We start from the raw sequence: 24,591 nt of genomic DNA on the forward strand, positions 1-24,591 counted from the left end.
TTATTTTTTAGTCACTGGTTATATATTTTATCTTGTTTCTTTTCTCAGTACCCTATATTAATATTTTCCAAGTTGTCAAGCATGCCTTTTATATAAGGGAGCTCTTACTTGAGGATGATGGAATCAATTTTACTATATGCAGAATCTGTACCACCTGTTGTCCATTGACATGAACTTTCTGGGCACTCATCCAGTTTGAAATTAACTGCAGGATTGTCACGTCCACAGAGATCCACCATCTTAAAAGCTTCAAATTAATGAACACTTGTTTGGTCAATTTTGTGTGCCTATAATGCTGTAGGTGTTATGATATACACTAAAGTTATAGAAGGTAATAAAAGCTTTTCAAACTTGTTAGAAATGACTGTTAATGAAAATACAGTGTTCTGAATGTTTTGAAGCATAACTGCAAAGGATACTATGGGCACACTGAAAGGCACACATTGAAAGGACAATGGAATCAGATGTGTATTTTAGAAAGTTCATTCTTCCAATATACACAAGGGTTAAATAAACTCCACAATTTTTATTTCATTGGAACCAATATATTTTTCATTATACTTTATTTACAGCTTATATCCCTCAGAATTTATGAGGCTTACAAAATGTTATAGGAGAATATAAGTAAGACTGAATACACGATGAGAAAACAACAAAAAAACATATTCTTACTGTAAAGTTAATTTAAATACTATAACTGAATGTAATATGTCACTCCTGGCAAGTAGTGGGGAAAAAAGAAAATCATTTTATGTGGTTCTCCTTATCTGAAAAGGAAAACGCTAAAAATTCCCCAAAGAACAACCAACAATTTCAGATCTTTTTAGCTCTCATTATACTTTCACAACATTGTCTCTTTCCTCAACCACTGCAATCAAGCACTCCAAATTACCTGAACTGGTCCCCAAAGGAAAGTGTTATTTGAAAGTGTATTTCCTCTCTTTCGTTCACTTGATACATTTAAGAGCATTAACTTGATTTAAAGAAAGATAGTAGGGCTTCCCTGGTGGCACAGTGGTTGAGAATCCGCCTGCCGATGCAGGGAACACGGGTTCATGCCCCGGTCCGGGAAGATCCCACATGCCGCGGAGCGGCTGGGCCCGTGAGCCATGGCCGCTGAGCCTGCGCGTCCGGAGCCTGTGCTCCGCAATGGGAGAGGCCACAGAGGTGAGAGGCCCGCGTAACGCAAAAACAAACAAACAAAAAAAATCACATCGGATTTTAATTGGGCTGAGAATTTGGGTTGAGTTTGCAGGCAAAGTAATATGAGGAACATTTGTTTCATTTTTCTACAGAAAAACTCATTGGAAAATATGACTGTCTGTATTAAAGTTGAAACTATCTATGTCTAGAGTCAGTATTTCCACTCCTTTGTACATGCACTAGAGAAACTCAGGCACATTTATACCAGGATACATGCAGAAGGATATTTACAATCGCATTGTCCATGATGTTGAAAAATAAAAAGAGCCAAATATCGTTCAACAGTAGAAAGGAAAAATAAATTGTTGTAAATCTATACAATCAAATCCTATAAAACAACGAAAATAAAGGAACTAGACTACAGATAACAGTGTGGATTAATCTTGCAAGGATAATATATAAAAAAAAATTAAAAAATTAACTTCTCACATGCATTTTTTTGCAAAGGAAAACGTAACAGATACTTTAAATGATGTCATCAATCAAATTGTATCTGCAACCAGGTTCTGTAATAACCAAGCTTGTGTAGCTTTATCTTGTAGCCTCCCTCTGTAAGTAATAAAGCATAACAACCACGACCATCATTACAACAAAACCACACAAGCTAAAATTTGAAAATTTGAACAAACTTATTTGGGTAACCACTTATAAAACTCAGCAAGAAATGTAATATTGCATTTCTCATGAAAATGGTCAATAAGAAAATGGCCATTTTTGTATACATTCATAGACTAAATATTATTCTGTTTCCAAAAAACAAAATGTCACTTATCTCCTATATTTTGAAAATTTTTTGGTATTTTTCTAAGTGAGTATTTAGGCTATAATAATGCCTTTGTTAGAAGGGAGCAATTTATCAAAGAGTTAGTTCTTTGATAACTTGGGCTTTCTTTTTCCCCTTAAAATCTTTTCCTACAAAAGTAACTTCAGTATGAGTATAAGCAAAAGCATACAAAGTCACTCACTCATTGAATTCACCATCTATTTTCAAAGAGCAAGCACTTTTAAAACTGACTTAACTACAAATATATTTCTTTGTGGTAAGGTCAAAGTACAACTAAATTTTAAAAGTACAAATAAGAGCAAAGCTTATTTCACTGGAATCTTTTTTTAAATGCAAAATAATCTTTGATTATAACTTTAAAAATCTTCATTTCTCTGGGTTAAAAACATGGTAACTTATTTTTTTGTTGTGCATATTAAAACTCTGTTGATTAAAATTTTTGAAAAAATAAGCCATATACATATTTCACCTTCTGAGATCAGTTTTTTAAATCAAATTTTGAAAAGTTAACTTGCAAATTTCAATTAAAAATTTCATATGGGATATATTTAAGACAGCATCTTTTATAGTGCACCTCAAAATCAGTAAGATCTTTAGATAAAATTGATTGCAGAATGGTAATAATACTTAAAAGTTTTGATATTTGCATCTGTAAACCCATTTGATGAAGTAATAATAGTATCACTAAATTGCAAAAACAATTGTATCCAGTTCTATAGAGAATGAAGTTTTAAGCAGTGCAGCAAAGAGTAAATGCATACAGTTGAAGATGACAGCAAGAATGAGTGCATATATATGAGTATATATAAGTAACATTCCAATAATGTGGAAGGGGAAGTGGTTTTTTATTCAGCTGAAATGGAAAATTTGTAAAAAGAAGTTATATTAAGAAATGAGGTGATTTCTAACGGGGGCCACAGGCTGCAATTGTCTGAGAATTAAAGCCTTGGGAAGATCAAATGTTTGCTTGTTTGATTTGGATTGCACAGCTTGACTAATGAAACGGGTGAAGGAGAATTGTTTGTTTCAAAAGATGATTTGACAGTATTATGTAGGAAGGAGAATTATAATAAAATGTAGCAACAAGATAGAGAAGGAGACAAATTATGCATTTGAAATATACTGCACTGGTGAATGTAGTATGGCCAGCAAATACTAATAAACTCCTGATTGTTAGTCTTTAGTGCCTCAGCTTCTAGTTGTCCAAGTTCTTTAAGGAGTAGGCAGTAAGCTTTTTGTTTTGGTTTTGTGTTTCAAGAAACCAAATCCAGCCAAATATTCCTTGGATCATGTAACAAATCCTTATCATTAGTCATCATTACAGTAATTCTGGAGTCGTATTTATGGAGTCCTTACTACGTGCTTGGCATAGTGACAGCTCTTTAATGGGGATTTTATTCTTTTTAACCTTCACAAGCATTCAATGGAATAAACGTAATCATTACCCTCATATTAAAAATGAAAATATTGACACACAGAAGCATTACGTAGCTCTTTTAATGCAGGGAAGTACATGCTCAATGAATGAAATAACTATATTTCTTAAACAAATACATATTTCAGAAGACAGAACACCCAAAACAAAAATATTTTTATGGAGTCTATATTGTATTGTTGTATATATAAGCAATAATTTTTTAAAATATGTAAAACACAAGATCTGTAGATAGTGATAATTGCTAGACAGAAAAATGTAGGAGGGATGGTAGGAAGTGCTAGAGAGGGGTACACAGGAAGCACTTACTAAGATAGTGACATTTGAATAAAGACCTGAAGGAGGTCCCAGAAGCTCTGTGAAAAGAAAACATCCAGAAAGTGGGTATATTCTCAAGGCAGGAACATGGTTAGTGATTTAATTTCAAGAAATAGCAAGGACAATTTAGCTAGAAAACAAAAGCAAAAATAAACAGATGGGACCTAATTAAATTTAAAGGCTTTTGCACAGCAAAGAAAACCACCGACAAAATGAAAACACCTACTGATTGGGAGAAAATATTTGCAAATGATATGACTGATAAGGAGTTAATATCCAAAATGTATAAACAGCTCATACAACTCAACACACACAAAAAAAAACAATTTAAAAATGGGCAGAGGACCTAAATAGACATTTTTCCAAAGAAGGCGTACAGATGATCAACAGGCACATGAAAAAATGCTCAACATTATTAATCATCAGAGAAATGCAAATTGAAACCAAAATGAGATATCACCTCACTCTTGTCAGAATGGCTAGCATCAAAAAGAACACAAATAACAAATGTTGGTGAGGATGTGGAGAAAAGGGAACCCTGGTACGCTTTTGGTGGGGATGTAAATTGGTGCAGCCACTGTGGAAAAGTGTATGAAGGTTTCTCAGAAAGTTAAAAACAGAACTCCCATATGAGCCAGCAATTTCACTCCTGGGTATATATCCAAAAATATAAAAACCAAAAGAAAAAGACTAATTCAAAAGATATTATGCCCCAATATTCATAGCACATTATTTACAATTGCCAAGATATGGAAGTAACCTAAGTGTCCATCAACAGATGAATGGATAAAGAAGGTGTGGAATACTACTGAGCCATAAAAAAGAATGAAATTTTGCCATTTGCTACAACATGGATGGATTTGGAGGGCATTATGCTAAATGAAATAAGTCAGACAGAGATAGACAAATACTGTATGATATCACTTATGTGTGGAATCTAAACATTAAAACTAGTGAATATAACCCAAAAGAAACAGACTTATTAGAGAGAACAAACCAGTGGTTACCAGTGGGCGAAGAAAGGGGAGAGGGGCAAGACAGAAGTAGGGGATTAAGAGATACAAACTATTATGTGTAAAATAAATAAGCCAGAGGGATACATTGTACAGCACAGGGAATATAGCCAATATTTTATAATAACTATAAATGGAGTATAACCTTTAACAATTGTGAATCAGTATGTTGCACACTTGAAACATATAATATTGTACATTCACTACACCTTAATTTAAAAATTTGAAAAAAGCAATAGCAAGGACAATTTAGTTAGGGATGACTGCGAACGGTGAGGTAAAGACAGTGAGATAATGGGAGGTGGTAAAGGGTGAAGACATAAAGTTGTGTGTAATATTTTAATGATTTTGAATTTTACTGACATGAATGAGAAGTTATTAAGACAATATTGAGCAAAGGAGTGACATTGATGTCATTTACATTTTATATGATCACACCAGCTGTTGTGTTGAAAATAGATTGATAAGGGGCACGGACAACCCAGGGAGACCATTGAGGAGGTGTTTGCAATAATCCAGACAGGAGATGTTGACCAGACAAGCCAGGAAGCAGCTGTGGATTTAGCGAGAAATGGTTGTCTTCTGTATTTTTGAAGCTAACTGACAGGATTTGCTGGCATGGTAGAATGTAACTGCCCTTGTAACATAACACATGGCAAATCAAACTGTCCGTACCTATTTTGCAACCCTTGCTCTTCCACCAAAGCATCGTCTAAAGGATAACTGTCAAATAATACTCAGATATAAAAGAAAAAATTTACTTGCAAAGAAGTCTACAAAGCAGGTACCGGTTCACCAAATAAAAATACCTCAGGTGTTTAAAGGAAAAAATAATCCACTAGAATAGCAAGATTATTGATGGAAACCAGTTGTTGAGGGAAGCTGCTATTTCCCCACGTGATTATCGTATTTGCAGGGCTTGTCAGAGATTTTCAGAGATCAGCCCTCTAAAATCGAGGGGAAAATGGTTTTTCTTGAAGGAAGTTTCAGGAATAGCTCAAGACACTATTTAGCAGACAGGAACGAAGTGGAGATAAGATTACTCTGTTTTGGGGGGAAGATTATTTATTTATATTGATTTATCTGAGAAACCAAAATTCCTTTTTTTTCTTTTTCTCTGCCATGGGTTCTGTTGCTCTGCTCACTGTAAATAAAGGCGGGGCAGGTTGCCAGTGACATAACCTATGTTAGCGATGTTCAGTGGACTGTACCTGAGCTTTGCCTCCATCCCCAGGCTGGCCGAGGCAGCCCAGCTGCACCGAGCTAGCTGGCTTGGGCCTTTGCTGAGGGGCTGACATGCAGCCTCTGGACACTCACCGAGCTGTACCCTGAGCTCCTCACCAGATGGGGATCCTTTTTACCTAATTGCTCAGTCCAGAGAGGAAATTTTTCTCTAATGTGTCTTTGTACAGAGTTCCTTTTCCTAATTTTCACAAAAGTGCTGAATTGCTGAGTTTTTTAAAGTAGTATCATATCAGTATGACTAATCCTAGCTAAGAGAACAATACTCTTATTGTCAGGTTCAAATGCTATACTTGTGATACTCTAAAAAATAATTAAGAGAGGCAGAAATATTAGCTTTCCTTATACATATGAGTTCATGTTAACACAATTATACAGTTTATGAATTTAACTAAAAACAGGTAAGTAATGGATAATCAGAGGACTCCCAGATGACAAACTCAGATACTAACAACGTATCTCCTCCTCAAAAGATTCCTATTCATTATTTTAAAAAATATTTATTTATTTATTTGGCTGTGCCAGGTCTTAGTTGCGGCAAACAGGATCTTTTAGTTGTGGCACGCGAGATCTTTATTTGTGGCATGCAAACTCTTAGTTGTAGCATGTGGGATCTAGCTCCCTGACCAGGGATCGGACCTGGGACCCCTGCACTGGGAGTGTGGAATCTTAGCCACTGGACAGCCAGGGAAGTCCCAGGTCCTATTCATTAATCACAGGTAGATAGAGACTTGTGGTTGGAGAAAATGTTTAGGAAATGATGGCTAAAGTCTTCTGAAATAGAGAGAAATGTGATTTTTTTCAATAAAATAAATGTCAATTTTTATTACTGAACTGCTGTTCAGTAGAGATAAAATGATGAACAGAATAAAGAAACTGAAAAATGATGTCTTAACTGTTAGCAGAGACCATTGTTATTAGCTTATGATTATTGCCAGGATAGCTAAAACTGTTCAAAAAACTCCAGAAGGTCTGAGCATTCAAAAATTTCATATTGGATTTAAAGGGAAATGAAATGTCCATCTCCAGTGACAACCTAAAGGGTTGTCCAATACGACATGATAGATATGACTTTGAGTCTCAATATTTTTGGTTCTTAATGTTATTTTCCAAATAGCTAATATAGCCACATGGTATAAAATTCAGAATTTACAATAGGCTGTGTAGTGAAAAGTGTGACTCCTATACTTTTCTCACTAACCTGCTTTGTTCCCATCCCCAGAGGCAAAGACTACTGCCAGTTCATTTTGTAGGTATCCAGAAATATTCTATGTAATTATATGTATAATAACCACAGTGTATTCCAGACAGTTTATGCAGTTCTAAACCTAGAAATCATCGAAAATTATGTGTACTCATATTTGCTTTTACATAATTGTTTATAACTATATATGTATACAATTATATTTTAAAATTTTGTTTTCTCCTAACATGGTAACATACTACAAACGTACATTCAGTCATCCAAACCTTTTTATTTTTTCACTTAATGTGTCTTGGAATATAACTGATAGATAAAGGCCTGGAACTGGATTTGCTGGGTTAAAAATAGCATGTGAATTATATATATATATATTTTTTTGGTGGTACGCAGGCCTCTCACTGCTGTGACCTCTCCCACTCTCCCATTGCGGAGCACAGGCTCCGGACACGCAGGCTCAGTGGCCATGGCTCACGGGCCCAGCAGCTCCGCGGCATGTGGGATCCTCCCGGACCGGGGCACGAACCTGCGTCCCCTGCATCGGCAGGCGGACTCCCAACCACTGCGCCACCAGGGAAGGGAAGCCCCTGAATTTTATATTTTGATAGGCATAGTCATATTGGACTGTGTAGAGTTGGAACCATTTACATTCTCACCTTCACTGTTATCAACCAGCCTATTGTCTTCCCACCCTCACCCACCTATGCAATTGATTATCATTTTCAGTTTACATTTTTCAATCTGGCAGATGAAATAAAAGTGCAGTGCAGTTTTAGGTTGCATTTCTTTCATTTTGAGAGAAATTAGGCATATTTTCACTTTAAGGTCCATTTTGCTTTTTCTGTGAATGTACAGTTTATACCTTTGGCATTGTTGTTTTCATGTCTCAGTTTTGTTGAGTTGTTTTCATATGTCTCAGTTTTACATCCTCCTGTGAAAACAGGTCTGATTGTGTGGATGGTAAATTCTCCCACTTTTCTTTGAGTTCTGTAAAAGTGCAATTTGAGCTTACCCTATTTTACACAAACACACAACTTTGTCTGGTGTCACAGATTAGATTCTCATTTCGTATGAGATGTTTATTAAGAAGCACATCAAGCATCAGAATTTGTGGAAGCAGCAGAAGGAAAACCCAAACTATGATGCAGGTTCCATGACAGTTCTGCTGACTGTATAAAGAGCTCTGAGACTAAAATGGCCCGAGATGCCAGGCCGGTTCTATCTTCATTGACCAAACACTGGTTGTAGTCACCTGAAAAAGAAAATTATTTTGACACTTAGGAACTGAGGCAACCCTTGTATAGACTGAGAACTGAAGGCTGCTGCCCATAGTGTCCCATAACAAGGGTCACAAGTCCTTCACTGAAGGAGGATTGGATGGGTGCACATCACAGAATGCACAACTAATCAGGACAGAGCCTTGGTGAAAACCTGAATATGAGATTGTCTCTCTCACTAATTCTCTTTTTTGTGTGTGTGTGAGGTACACAGGCCTCTCACCGTTGTGGCCTCTCCCGTTGCGGAGCACAGGCTCCGCTCAGTGGCCATGGCTCACGGGCCCGGCCGCTCTGCGGCATGTGGTATCTTCCTGGACCGGGGCACGAACCCGTGTCCCCTGCATCGGCAGGCGGACTCTCAACCACTGCGCCACCAGGGGAGCCCACTAATTCTCTTTTGAAGTGCATGTATTTGGTACTTGGCATTGAATAACATTTGAATCACATGTATACATTGTTTTTAGGCATTTCAATGGGGCTTCATTTGATTCTTTAAGGGAGTCCTTAATTCTTTTTTCTAAATATATTAGCGATATTGTTAAGAAGCCAGAATTCTTCATTGTTATCACAAGATTAAGAAGTTGTTCTTTATAGTTTGTGCATTTGCATTGAAGATAGGCTTCATTTAGCAGATATTTATCAGTATTTACCAGTTGTCTCAAACCAGTGGGTAGGGATTTTTCCCCACTGAAAAATATTTGAAAAATATTTGTCAAAATATTAAAGTTATTCCACAAGTTTGAAAGAGTGCATAAATTTAAAAAAAATTAACAATAAGGACTTGAGAAGAAAACCAAAGACACAGCACTAGAAACAGATATGACTGAGAAACCGATTAAAATATATGACTATATACTAAGAATTCTACTTATATTATTTTAAAATTATAAGCTAATCAAAATAAAAACATTTTTATTTTACTTTAGTGTATACAGGAATATATAATTTTGTTTTTAAAGTATTTTAGTTTTAAATAGTTCACCATTTTTAAAGTTTACCAAGATAATATATCATATTGATTGTATAATAGATCATTATTTTAAAAGGATATTTTAATTATTTTAAATATTATTTTAAATATTTAAAATAAATATTTTAATTATTTAAATAATTTTAATTATTTAAATGACAACTTTTACTAGCAAAATGTCTCAGACTTGCTAATGATGTTAAAGACTATAAGGAGCTGAATTCAGAAGCCACTTGTACCTGTATTATATCCAAGCTAAACATGACGACTTCCTAGTCTTGTGAGGGCAATGTAGGCTTCCAGTTTCTGAACAATATTGCCAATAGATTTAGAAAAAGATTGTGTAATCCACTTTTGCACAGGATGATTAGACACCTGACTGTATTTTAGATACACTTATTTGTATATGTATTGCAATAAAATATATTTGAATGTAGTTTAGCAAAAACTGCCCATAAAATGGATGGGAGTCTGAACCAACTAACTAAAAGGAAAGAGTTAGCAATTTCTAGAATTAGCACAATATGTAGTCAGTGAAAAGGATTAGTGTTTAGGATACAGAATGAGAACAAGAATAATTTTGAAAAAGATATATGATTGGTTAGAAAGTACAAAAAAGTGAAACTTGGTTTCAAAAGTATTTCTATATGCATCCATTTTAGACTGTCATTTTTTCCCTTCAATTAATTAAATCAAAATGTGATTATTCTCACCCATCAATATTTCATACACTGCAAATAAAAATGCAGTGGAGGGCTTCCCTGGTGGTGCAGTGGTTGAGAATCTGCCTGCCGATGCAGGGGACATGGGTTCGTGCTCCAGTCCGGGAAGATCCCACATGCCGCGGAGCAGCTGAGCCTGTGAGCCATGGCCGCGGAGCCTGTGTGTCCAGAGCCTGTGCTCCACAACGGGAGAGGCCACAACAGTGAGAGGCCTGCATGCCACAAAAAAAAAAAAAAAAAAAAAAAAATGCAATGGAATATCATAGCTAAGACGGAACAAGTTTGTAAGATCAATTAATTAAATTCTGAAGTTAGGCCTTAAAAATAGCTTTGGTAAATAATGTATTACATTTTGTTACAAAGGGCAATTTAAACACTTTTTGACATAATTACTACCTCCATAGCTCAGGAATTGCTTGGCCGGTCTCCTAACTTCATTGTGATTAAAACTGCAAACCTTAAAGTAATGGAATTTGTCAATCAATTCTACTACGTGATTGGAGAGTGGACAAAATTTAACTCTATGCTTTTTCTAAGAAATGCAAGTCAAGGATGCAAGTAGATATACCAATAAAAATGCTGCCCCAGATAAACCTGGAGTAGCTGTTTTGATAAGAGGCAAAACAGACTTTAAGGAAAATCACTTTTCCAAAGATGATGAAAGGCAACAATAATGAGAAGAAATAACACTTTTCAGCCACAATGACCAAAAAACATAAGCTAAGTTATAAACAAAAATTAATAAATTAAAAGAAGATATCTTCAAATTCACAATTATAATGGGATAGTCTGACACACCTCTTTCAGTAATCGATTGAAAAAATAGACAAAAATTATTAAGGATATTGGAAAAGTAAGATTTGTAACAAATGCAATAACTTTATATGGGACCTTGCACAGCAGAAAAAATAAAAAGAAAGAAAAGATAGTATGATATTCATGCTGTTTAAGTACACCTGTATTATTCACAAAAACTGATTGGATACTGAGTCATGACACAAGTCAACAAATTTCAGGTTACTAAAATCAAAGAATCTACTCTCTAGTCATAGGACAATTTGGCTGTTAATCAATAAGACAAAACCAGCAGTTTTGGAGGTTTTTTAACAACTTTATTGGAGTATAATTACTTTATATTGTTGTGTCAGTTTCTGCGGTATAACAAAGTGAATCAGCTAAACATATACATATATGCCCATATCCCCTCCCTCTTACATCTCCCTCCCACCCACCTTATCCCACCCTTCCAAGTGGTCACAAAGCACTGAGCTGATCTTCCTGTGCTATGCGGCTGCTTCCCACTAGCTATCTATTTAAAATTTGGTAGTGTGTATATGTCACTGCCACTCCCTCACTTTGTCCCAGATTACCCTTCCCCTCCCCATGTCCTCAAGTCTGCATCTCTATTCCTGTCCTGCCCCTAGGTTTTTCAGAACCATTTTTTTTTCAGATTGCATACATATGTGTTAGCATATGGTATTTGTTTTTCTCTTTCTGACTTACTTCACTCTGTATGACAGTATGTATATCCATCCATGTCTCAACAAATGACCCAATTTCCTTCCTTTTTATGGCTGAGTAATATTCCATTATATATATATGTGCCACGTTTTCTTTATCCATTCATCTGTCAGTGGACACTTAGGTTGCTACCATGTCCTGGCTATTGTAAATAGAGCTGCAATGAACACTGTGGTACATGACTCTTTTGGAATTATGGTTTCCTGAGGGTTTATGCCCAATAGTGGGATTGCTGGGTCATATGGTAATTCTATTTTTAGTTTTTTAAGGAACCTCCATGTTGTTCTCCATAGTGGCTGTATGAATTTATGTTCCCACCAACAGTGCAAGAGGGTCCCCTTTTCTCCACACCCTCTCCAGCATTTATTGTTTCTAGATTTTCTGATGATGGCCATTCTGACCAGTATGAGATGATATCTCATTGTAGTTTTGATTTGCATTTCTCTAATAATTAGTGATGTTGTGCATCCTTTCATGTGTTTGTTGGCAATCTGTATATCTTCTTTGGAGAAATGTCTATTTAGGTCTTCTACCCATTTTTGGATTGGGTTGTTTGTTTTTTTGATATTGAGCTGCATGAGCTGCTTGTAAATTTTGGAGATTAATCCTTTGTCAGTTGCTTCATTTGCAAATATTTTCTCCCATTCTGAGGGTTGTCTTTTCATCTTATTTATGGTTTCCTTTTCTGTGCAAAAGCTTTTAAGTTTCATTAGGTTCCATTTGTTTATTTTTGTTTTTATTTCCATTTCTCTAGGAGGTGGGTCAAAAAGGATCTTGCTGTGATTTATGTCATAGAGTGTTCTGTCTATGTTTTCCTCTAAGAGTTTTAGTGTCTGGCCTTACATTTAGGTCTTAAATCCATTTTGAGTTTATTTTTGTGTATGGTGTTAAGGAGTGATCTAATTTCATTCTTTTACATGTAGCTGTCCAGTTTTCCCAGAACCACTTATTGAAGTGGCTGTCTTTTCTCCATGGTGTATTCTTGCCTCCTTTATCAAAGATAAGGTGACCATATGTGCATGAGTTTATCTCTGGGTTTTCTATCCTGTTCAATTCATTTATATTTCTGTTTTTGTGCCAGTACCATACTGTCTTGATTACTGTAGCTTGGTAGTAGTCTGAAGTCAAGGAGCCTGATTCCTTCAGCTCCATTTTTCTTTCTCAAGGTTGCTTTGGCTATTCGGGGTGTTTTTTATTTTCATACAAATTGTGTATTTTTTGTTCTAGTTCTTTGAAAAATGTCATTGGTAGTTTGATAGGGAGTGCATTGAACCTGTAGATTGCTTTGGGTAGTATAGTCATTTTCACATTGTTGATTCTTCCAATCCAAGAATATGGTATATTTCTCCATCTGTTTATATAATTTTAATTTCTTTCATCAGTGTCTTATAGTTTTTTGCATATTTTTTTTTGTCTCATTAGGTAGATTTATTCCTAGGTATTTTATTCTTTATGTTACAATGGTAAATAGGAGTGTTTCCTTAATTTCTCTTTCAGATTTTTCATCATTAGTGTATAGGAGTGCAAGAGATTTCTGTGCATTAATTTTGTATCCTGCTACTTTATGAAATTCTTTGATTAGCTCTAGTAGTTTTCTCATGACATCTTAGGATTCTCTGCGTATAGTAGTATCATGTCATCTGCAAACAATGACAGTTTTACTTCTTGTTTTCCTATTTGGAATGATTTTATTTTATTTCATCTCTGATTGCTGGGGCTAAAACTTCCAAAACTATGTTGAATACTAGTGGTGAGATTGGGCAAACTGTCTTGTTCCTGATCTTAATGGAAATGCTTTCAATTTTTCACCATTGAGAACGATGTTGGCTGTGGGTTTGTCATATATGGCCTTTATTATATAGAGGTAAGTTCGCTCTGTGCCTACTTTCTGGAGAGTTTTTATCATAAATGGGTGTTGAATTTTGTCGAAGGCTTTTTTCTGCATCTATTGAAATTATCATATATAAACCAGAAGTTTTTATATGTTTAAAAATTAAGGGCTTCCCTGGTGGCGCAGTGGTTGAGAGTCTGCCTGCTGATGCAGGGGACGCGGGTTCGTGCCCCGGTCTGGGAAGATCCCACATGCTGCCGAGTGGCTGGGCCCATGAGCCATGGCCACTGAGCCTGTGCGTCCGGAGCCTGTGCTCCGCAACGGGAGAGTCCACAACAGTGAGAGGCCCGTGTACCACAAAAACAAACAAACAAACAAACAAAAACTGATGTTCAATGAAAGAGTAGCTCTAGCAGTTAAAATTCTTTATAGACAAATTAATATATTAATTCAAGTTCCTTTCCATGGTAACACAGTCCTCAGTGAACTGACTCTGGCCTCTCTCCAAATTTTCTGTTTCTCCTCCCACTTCCAAATCCAACTTGCCAGGCCACCAAAATATATTTATTGAAATAAGCCTCAAGCGAGTATTCGTAAACATAGATAGAAAACAAAGTTTTAATAGGTACAGAATTTTTGGAGAGCAAAGTCATATATGGTATTAACCTCTAAAAAGTACAGAGACGTGCATGATTCATTTAAGTCATGCATAGTCTTGATTATGCTACAGTCACTAACTCATGATATCACACAAAACACTTTGTGTTTCTGTACTGAATTCAATGATAATGCTTTGGGGTTCACATGAAATTTGGTTTTTAACCCTTTTGATTTAAGTGTCTTTTACATGAAATTCACTCATTCTAAACATTCAAGCCATGACTTTTAGTAAATCCACAAAGCTGTGCAAGAGTCACTTAATCCAATTTTAGAATCTTTCCATTATCCTCAAAGTTCTCCCCTTTGCAGTCACTATTTTTTCCAAACCCCACCTGCAGGCGGTCGCTAATCTCCTTTCTGTCTCTTACAGGTTTGTCTTTTTCTGAACATTTCATATATGTAGAATCATAAAAAATATAGTCTTTTGTGTCTGAATTCACCCACTTAGCATATTTTAGAGGGTAATCCATGTTGTTGCATGGTACATCAGTAGTTTCTTCTTTTCTATTGCTGATTAATAATATTCCATTGTACAGCTATATCACCTTGTGTTTATCCATTACTCTGTTGATGAACATTTAGGCTGCTTCCAGTTTTTGACTACTGTATTATGAATAATACTGCAATAAACATTCTCATACAAATCTTTTTGTGGTCCTGTGTTTTCATTTCTTTTGGGAAGAATCCCAGAAGTGAATTTGCTGGTTTGTGTGTAAATTTATGCTCATTATTTTGAGAATTACCAGTTTTTCAAATTGGGTCCACCATTTGACAGTTCCACTAGCAAGGTATGAGGGTTCCTATTTCTCCATATCCTTACAACACTTACTACTGTCTGTTTGAGTATATATTATCCTAAAGGGTGTAAAGTGATATATTATTGTGGTTTAACTTACATTTCCTTAATAACTAATGACATTGAGCATTTTCTCATAGTGTTTAGTGGCTAAGTATATACCTTCTTTGATGAAATATCAATTTCAAGATTTTATTAATTTTTATGGGTCAAAATTGTAATTGTATGTATAAGATACAAATAGTTTTACCATATCTGAATTATAATTATTTTCCCTCTTGTTTTTCATTTTCTTAATGGTGTCCTTAGAAATAAAGTTTTTAATTTTTATGAAGTCCAATTTATCATATTTTTTTATGGATCATGCTTTTAGCATCACATCTTAGAAATCTTTGAGTAATCAAAGTCATGAATATTTTCTTCTGTTTTCTTATGAAATATTTATAGTTTTAGCTCTTGCATTTAAATCTGTCACGAATTTTAAGCTAATGTTTGTGTATGGTGTGAGATACATATAAATATCTGCATGTGTATATCTTATTGTCCCAGGACGTTTTGTTGAAAAGTTCATCTTTTCCCTCCCAAAATGCTTTGACACCTTTGTGAAAAATCAATGTACCACAAATGTAAGAGTTTATTTTTGTATTATCAAACCTGTTCTATTGATCTACTTCTTTATTCTTATGATATGACCAGACTGTCTAGGTTGTTGTAACTTTAAAATTAGCAAGTTTTCAAAGTGGATGAATAATTTAACACAGGCATACAGTGTAATGTATCTGTGTTCATGTGACGAATTTACTAACTAAATCATCACATGAACCCAGATAATCTTTCTACTATCGGAAGAAATGCAAATTAAAATAATTTCAAAATTCAAATAAATTCTTATTAAACTATAGCAATGAATTAATGAGTTATAAAACCAAAAATCAACTTAGACTGTGCATTTTTATGTTTGAGTCTACACCCTGGGAATATATATGAAGAAAAAAAAGCTTTAAAAAAAAATCTTTTAGCAAGGAACACAATATAGTGTACTGCATAAAAGTAAAAAAACAAACAATCAAAAAGACTGTCCCAAGCAACCAAAAAAAAATGAGGATAAACCATATGGAATACCACAATGTCAATAAACTGTGAAAAATGTGTACTCTGTCAGACATGAAAATACAGTATAAGAAATATATTAAGTTGCATAACCAGAACTGAAAATGAAACAGATATAATGATTAGAGCATTTTACTATATTGCTTTGGATAAATGACAAAGGTCAGGTGTAAATTTGGTGTGATTAAATAGCTTTATTAACCTCATGTTTGTTTGCCGTGTAAATTTACCTAACTTTCATTGGATGTACTTCTTCTCTATAATTGCCCAGGGTCATAATTATTACATACAAATACATATTGTAAAATAGTAACATAACTTCATAAAAAAATTCTCCTCCTTTTCTCTATATGTGTACGTATGTGTGAACGTGTGCACGTGTATGTGTGTGTGTGTGTGTGAAGCAACTAAAAGGAATGTGTGAGCAATGGAAACAACAAAGAGGATATTTCATAATCTTATTGGAGAACAGACTTAACAGACTTCAGCATTTGTGGAGCAAGAGTTTTGGGATAGGAGGGTGGATTTCAGGTGAAAGATCAGAATTTGTTGAGTCAGGAAGACAAATCAACAGTCACGGGGTCCTAGAGAATTTTTTCTCAGCAGTAGTCCTTATATTTTTAATGGTTTCATTATTTTTTAATCTTCCATTCCTTGTACTTTGTATCACTTCATTTCTTGCCATTCAATTTACTCTCACTTATACCTCACATTCACTACACCTATTCTACATTTCTCCTGTCCTCATATCTCTTATTATCTCCAGACTATTGTTGTGGACTCCATCTTTGAAATGAAAGACGTTACCATAGGTTAGGGTCTCAGCACTACAGAGCATCTATTAGAGAGAAACCCAAGGGATAAATAACAAATGATTAGTGTGTCTCATCTGTCCTCTGAGGCAAAGATAGCACTATTAGTGTTTTTTCCTGCTGTGAAAAGAAAGCCAAGGACGAAGCTGAGATTTAGAACGAGAGATTCTGGTAAAGACCTCTGTTGCAGTGCAGTTTACTTTCCAGCATCCCAAAACACAGAACACTGACATGCTCTGTGCAAAAATTTGATATCAGGAGATTTCAGAAACAGGCACTGAGATATAAAATCAGACAGTTTTTTCCTAACCATGGTGAATTTCTATATTATTCTCCTAATACTGAATTACTGCTGTGAAAGAGGGAACAGAAACAGTTTTTCCTGCTCATGAGATGGCCATTATTTAAACAGTTTCATACAAACACATGTTGTATTAATTGTGATTTGACTCTGGCAAATTTGATGTGTTTTTTTAAAAAAATGTTCCTTTTTCTCTCCTATAATCATCCTATGGACTGACATGTTAGCATATTCGTTTCCATTGTTCTAACAATGTAACCTGTATTCCTTTTCCACTTAGGTCATAGAGGATAATTGGCACTGTGCCTACTGACTTATTAATAATGGCTAGAATGCAGAGGACTTTTTAAATTAAAACATTCTGCATTCAATTTATGATGCCTGTGACTCATTATGACATTGTAATAATGTTGTAACTGTAAGAAGAGTATTTATGATTTTTGATTAGCAAAAGAAAGATTAGCTTCACCTTGTAATGTCAATAAAAAAGCAGAGAAAAGCATAATGAGTCTTCCAAATATATAGTTCACAACATAGTTGTAAACACTTTGATCTCTAAATCAATGCTTCTGTCCAAGAGAAAACATAATTGCCTTCTACTACTAAATTTAGCAGTTGCCAACAATTTTAATTTTTCATTGTTAGACCACAAAGTATGGTGAGATCCTTTAAGACACAATTCTGTAGTTATCTTAATGATTTGCATGTTAGCTTTTATGAAATAGTTTTAAGCTTTTAAAAGGTCTGGTTTTACTGATTGCTCTTGCTGATTACTGGGGAATGAATTCATTGCTTTTGGAAAAGGGTCATTCAATAGATTTTCACTTTTCTGCTCATTTATAAATTTTCATGTCGAATATAAAATTCACTAAAATGATTTAATTATAGCTATATGAGATTATACAGAAGCATTCCCTGGATGTGTCTGAATGAGAAGATGACTGGTCTCCCTTCTTCTGCATATGTATATGAATATATGGTTCTATTATATTTATGTTTCCATTCCATTCCAACGAATAGTACCGGAAGACATTCATTAACAAGTAGGGTGGAAATAAGGGCTCAAATATAGGATGAAGAAGAAGAATAAAGAGGAATAAAACAAAACTGAAGCAAAAAAGAAAAATACTGTCTGAAAATAAAAACAATTTGGGATGTGGTTACATTTTTTTATTCAAGTAAATTAAATATACTTGATAATATATATAAAAAGATAATAATTATATTTTTATTTAAAATGCTAAGATCAATCAATTAAAAAACAAATTAATCAAAGTGATTTTAAAGCCTTGGTGAGAGACAATTTCTTTGTAAATAATGAGAGCCAGTGGAATTCTTCTTTGCAAACCTTAGTGACACACATGGATTTGTACTATGCATACATTTGACAATTAATAAAGAATGCATATTCTTCATTATTTGGGTAAAAAAATTATTTTAACTATTGCCACAAGAGAATCCATGAAGAAGGAATTTTAAAAAATTTACTTATTGTTTCTAATTTGGGAAGGGTACTTTGATTGACTGCCCTGGGAGGGGAAGTCTAGACCTTTGATGCCTTGTTCTGTACAAAACAAAGTAATAACCATACTGTTATTCATAAAACACTAATAAGGAATTGGAATTTGCTGTAAGCAGGGAGAAACTGGAGTGTGGGAAGGGAAGTAGTCAGGCAACAAGACACATAAGGTTGGGTTTCTGGGGAAGGGTGGCCAGAGAAAAATGCCACTTATGATGAGGCCAAAGAACTTTTAAGGATAACAGGACATGCAAGCTTTTCTGACATATAAAAGTTTTTCACCACTCAAAATCTTCACTAAAATTTCCTATGCATTAAAAACTTTGGATGCAACAGTTGGGGAAAAAATGAGCAAAAGTGATTTAGTTGCCTGTCTAGGTTAGTGTTGTAAAGCAGAAAGCAAGTGCTCATGGAGAGAGGGGTTCAAGTCAGAATTAGTTTATCAGAGGTCACAACTGATAGTTCAAAATTGCCATGAAAATATAAACTGTCAAAATTTTACTTACGATTTAAGGAAAACTTTCCACTTCCCACAGTTGTTTCTGAGTAACACTGGAAGTCAAAATCAACTCAAAGACTCAAGCAGATAATTTGGGGTTTGAATGTTGTTTTGCGTGTTATTTTGTGAACTACCTTCCCTGTATGTTAACAATGCCACAGGTGTATCCAAGTGCATTAAAGTTTTAGAAGCCCTGTCCTATAGCACTACAGGCCAAATCCATGCTGTGCTCTATGCAGAAGTGAGATAAATGTTAATCCCACATGATTTCTCATCTGGAGATCTGAGAGCTCTTTATGCCTTGTGCCTGGTGTAAAAACAGTTTTTTATTTTCAGCCTAGAGTTTGTCTCTCCTTAAGCCCTCAGGCACAGGTTCATTGCCCCTGCCAGGGAATTATTATCCAAGACAGCGCCATGCTATCTTCAGCACAGAAATCTTTTCTCTAATTCTTTTTTTAGGTTAAAAAAAAATCTGTCTTGCAAATAACTCCTAGTGGACTCACCAAATGTTCATCAGACAGGCCTAGAAACAAGCTGACTCAAAATCTTGTGACACTACATCCAATTATAAAGTGATATAGTGACGTGGTTGGGCTAGATCTCTAAAGCTACATTGCCTGGATTTGAATCCTTGCTTCTTCATTTACCTTCTGCAAGATCTCAGGCAAACTACAAAATATTTCCTCAAGTCCTCATCTATAAAATGGAGCTAATTATAGCATTTATAGATTAATTGAGTTAACCTATGTGAATGTAAATATTTTAGAAACTTTCCCAGAATAGAAAGCATTAGACAATATTAAATATTAGAAATACTATATATTAGAAAATGTTGAATGATAAATATTAGATGATATTGTTTCTATAGCACAGCAATATTATTTAGTCACTAACAGTGACCATGTTTCTCTTTTTCTACTTTAACTTTTCCTTTGGATCCCTGGGCCTTGAAAAATATCATATGGGCTGATTAGGCAATGAGCTAGCCATTAGTACATGCAATTAAGATGTGAGTGGTAGTCCAGGGTCTTCATGCACTCATATACTCAACAAATATTTATTGAGCACCTAATATGTACTATGACTATGCTAGTGTCTAGGAACACAGTGATGACAATAATTAATCCCCATCCTCAAAAAAGTATGCAGTTTATTAGATAGGTAGGAAAATTAAAAATTATAAAAATACTAATAATAATGAGAATAATATATGAGAAGAGGTGGGAAAATAATCGAAGAAGATATTAGGTTGATTTGTAAGAGCAACATAGAATGTCACAGAACAGGCAACAGTAACCTAAGACTTGAAAGAAGAGTAAGATTTTTTCCATAAGTAAGTCAGGTTGAGTATTGCTGAGAAAAGAACAGCAAATGCAAAGATGGTGCTGCAAATAGGAATTGTGCTTTGGAGACTGCAAATAATTATAAATTCCTGCAGCATAAAGCTTGGGGGTAGTAGTGGTGGGCGAGGGGGCCAAATGACAAAGGCCCTGCATGCCATGTAGTAAACATGAAAATTTCTCTTTCAGGTGAAGAGAAACATTGAAGAATTTTGAACAAGGGCACGAAAATGATGTGATTTACATGATGTCTCCCTGACAGACGTGATGACAGAAGGACTCAGGTACCAGGAACCAGTGAGGCAGCTATTGGGTGTTCAGGCAAAGTATGATGATAAGTTCCATTGTTAGAGGGAAGCTAGTGGGATAGAAGACAAGGGATTTAAGAAATACGTAAGTGGGAGAATGGTCTCAACTTCATGATTGCCTGGGTGCTGTGAATGTGGAAATATGAGGAAAGAGCCTCTTCCGTGTTTCTAGCTAAATGCTGTTGAATAGATGGTGAAACTGACATGAGGTTCTAACTTCACTTGCTTTCTAGCCTGAAACGCTTGGCAATGTGGATGACCTTTACTCTACAAGGTCACTTCAAAACTGCATAGGAATGACCTACACAAGGAGGACTGTCACTTGTCATTTCTACCTAAGAACATATTAATACAGTTTATCACATTAATCATCGCATTGAAATATATCTTTATAACAGAACCTTGGAAGTATAAACCATATGGCACATTTAGGATTTAGGTCTGGAAGACAGCACTGTGAGAGCCCTGCTTCATGAAGAGCAGCGACTTTACTGGAGGTGGGGAGTGGGGTCAGATAAGCTAGAGACTATACATATAGATACACACATATACTGTGAAAAGTTAGGAATAAAGTGATAGAAGAAGCAATGAGTAAATTAAAACTTATAAAAAAGTAAATGAGGGTCAGAAAGTTCTCAAAACTTTCACACTTTGTGGATCAGTGCTGATTATTTAGGCAAGTGAATAGTAGACAGTATACAATAGTAATGAGAAAAAATGTATACTTAATTGGCATTATATAAAATAGTTTAATATTATATAATATTAATGCAACAAATAATGTATTATGTTATAATATATAATATAATAAATACATAATAAAAATAGTAAGCATAGAGACTCATAGCACTTAGCCATGTTCATATGAACTAACTACAACTGGCATCTGTTGATCAAGATAAAATATCAATACTGAATCATTTTTCTCCATTATCTTGTAATATATAGAGTTTAAAAATATGTTCCTTTTATGATTTTTAATATACAGTTTAGCTTGTTTGTGATACATTAAAAGTAGTTCAGGAAATTATTAAAGTGTTGGGGTAGATTTGACTACACATATGCAGTTAAATTCGGAAACATTTATCAAACCCTGGCTGTAAGGCTCCAAGATATTAATAATTACATATAAGAATGGGTGATAAAAATTGAACTTTGGTTTTTTTTTGGATACATTGATTGGCTTTATAAAAATATTATACTAGTGGTAAATCAAATTACATAAAATCTATATGGGCTACCTTACTCATAGAAACATTTTATTCATATCCTTAAATTTATTATGGTAATCCCTGCACCTGACATAAGGTGGTTTTAGGAATTTGAGGCATTTTCCCCCTGATCCCAGGAAACATTTACAGAGTAACAACCATGTGTTAGATAATAGGGCACAGAGATAAGACATGGTTTCTGTACTCAGGGAACTTACAGTTTAGTGGGCAGACATAGATAATGCAGTACATAATAATAATTCAGCTTGTTAGGTGATATCACCTGTAAGGACCAACTTTATGATAGACACTGTAAATGATAGTTATTGATTAGCTTTTGTGTGTCAGGCACTATATATAACATTATCTATAATTACCACAAAAACCCTTCAAGGCAGGTTTTCTTTTGACTTTTATAGATAAGGAAAAGAAAGATTAAAGAGGTGATAGATTGTTAATGTCATAGCTGCAAAAGGATGGTTTCAGTCAGGATTACATTCCAGGGCTACCTGACTGTGTTTACAACTTTGTGAGCTACATGTCACCCTCTGTTCCATGAAACTATTTTTCAAAGCGTAATGACATAATGGCAACTTCTATGTTTAAAATTTATTTTCTAGGATTATCTAAATAATTTGTATGTGATTGAGCCACTAAAACTGCCATATCCATCCAAAATAAAGAATAACAAACTCTAGATTATTTATCAATAAGTTGTCTACTACATTTGAAGAATTAAAGCCTTTTGCTTGATGATATTTTTTGAAGCTAGTGAGCTTCTTTTGGTGTCTTTCTGTCTTCACTGGGATTTGCTGAGCTACAGTAAGTCTGTCCCTTTCAAAATCTCTTTGCTTTCAGAAAGTACCTCGGATCTAATGTGGAGCAAAGCAGGACATAAGCCCCACGGCTACATGTAGACAGCTCTAGGAGGAAGGAATTGGGACATGCCAACGTAAACTTATATTGTTAATATAAATGATGCTATTAATAACATTAATAATGCCACATACGAATTAACACTTTAAGCATGATATAATAGTAACATCTCTCTTTACAAAAACGTAAAAAATCCACATGGCAAATGTCTTTGCAGATCAATAAAATTTACACTTGTTCAATTTATTCTTGAAATATACATATATTTTTTCAATAAATGGAAGTTACTACTGTATTTTCAAGTGCATAAGATAGATTTCATTGACATAGTTGAGATGTAGAACATTTCCATCACCACAAGGATCCCTCATGCTGACCTTTCAGAGCTACACCACATCCTTATATGTCCACTCTGTCCCTGACTCTTGGTGACTACTAATCTGTTCTCCAGTTCTATAATTTTGTTATCACAAAAATGTTATAGCAATAGAAATATAGAATATGTAACTTTGGGGGATTGGGTTTCTCATCCAGAGTTGTTTGGAAATTTATTCAACTCTCTGCATGTATCAAAATTTTATCATCATTAATTTCTTTTGCGGTATGCGGGCCTCTCACTGCTGTGGCCTCTCCCGTTGCGGAGCACAGGCTCCGGACGCGCAGGCTCAGCGGCCATGGCTCACGGGCCCAGCCGCTCCGCGGCACGTGGGATCTTCGCGGACCGGGGCACGAACCCACGTCCCCTCCATCGGCAGGCGGACTCGCAACCACTGCGCCACCAGGGAAGCCCCAAAAGTTTATTTTTTCTTGTTAAATGATATCCATGTGTGAATGTAACACAATTACAGTAGTTGCATGTTTAGTTTTTAAGAAACTGCTAAACTGTGTTCCAGACTGTCTGTATTCTTTTACATTTCTACCAGTAGTGTATAAGTTATCTAGAATTTCCCGCCAGCATTTGTTTTTGTCACTATTTATCCTTGCCAGAAATTGTTTTTCTCATTATTTTTAAAATTTTAGTCATCCTGATAGGTGTGTAGTGATATCTCATTGAGGGTTTCATTCCCTAATGGCTAATGATGTCAAACTTTTTGTTTTGCTCTTTTTGCCAACTTATAGTCCCTTCAGTGAAATATCTGTTCATATTTCTTTCATAATTTTGTCCTTCTATTTTCTTTATGACATTTAGATTTACAACTCTAACATCCTCAATCAAAACAAAAGTATTAATAAAAACATAATCATATCGTAGTTTTCAGAACATTTTAGGTAATTTTCTCATTTAGTTGAAAATAGTGTGGAGTCATATGGGCCAGAAAATAAAATTATAATACCCCCAGACCTCAGAAATATAGATTAGCCAAATGTTTATATCTAGATGGACAAAAAAATGTATATTTGAAGGATCAAACATGTAATTATTGACACTAATATATAGTAGGATATTTCTACTGAACTCAATCTTTATTTTATGAGGCATTATTTTTATCTCTTTTTTTTAAACATCTTTATTGGAGTATAATTGCTATACAATGGTGTGTTAGTGTCTGCTTTATAACAAAATCAATCAGCTATACATATACATATATCCTCATATCTCTTCCTTCTTGCATCTCCCTCCCTCCCAACCTCCCTATCCCCT

The 24,591-nt window shown here is 34.9% G+C and overlaps 1 protein-coding gene across 1 annotated transcript in view; it reads left to right on the forward strand.

Moving 5' to 3' along the window:
* KCNJ3 (potassium inwardly rectifying channel subfamily J member 3) overlaps window positions 1-21,026 on the forward strand; it is a 188,799-nt gene extending 167,773 nt beyond the window's left edge. Inside the window, exon 3 of the mRNA XM_067026049.1 lies at window positions 20,744-21,026. Coding sequence (XP_066882150.1) covers window positions 20,744-20,760 — 17 coding nt within the window. The 3' untranslated portion in view covers window positions 20,761-21,026. The remainder of the gene's footprint in view (window positions 1-20,743) is intronic.
* Window positions 21,027-24,591: the final 3,565 nt, after the last annotated feature.

Source organism: Kogia breviceps, chromosome 2, assembly GCF_026419965.1.
Source record: "Kogia breviceps isolate mKogBre1 chromosome 2, mKogBre1 haplotype 1, whole genome shotgun sequence".
Classification (NCBI taxonomy): domain Eukaryota; kingdom Metazoa; phylum Chordata; class Mammalia; order Artiodactyla; family Physeteridae; genus Kogia; species Kogia breviceps.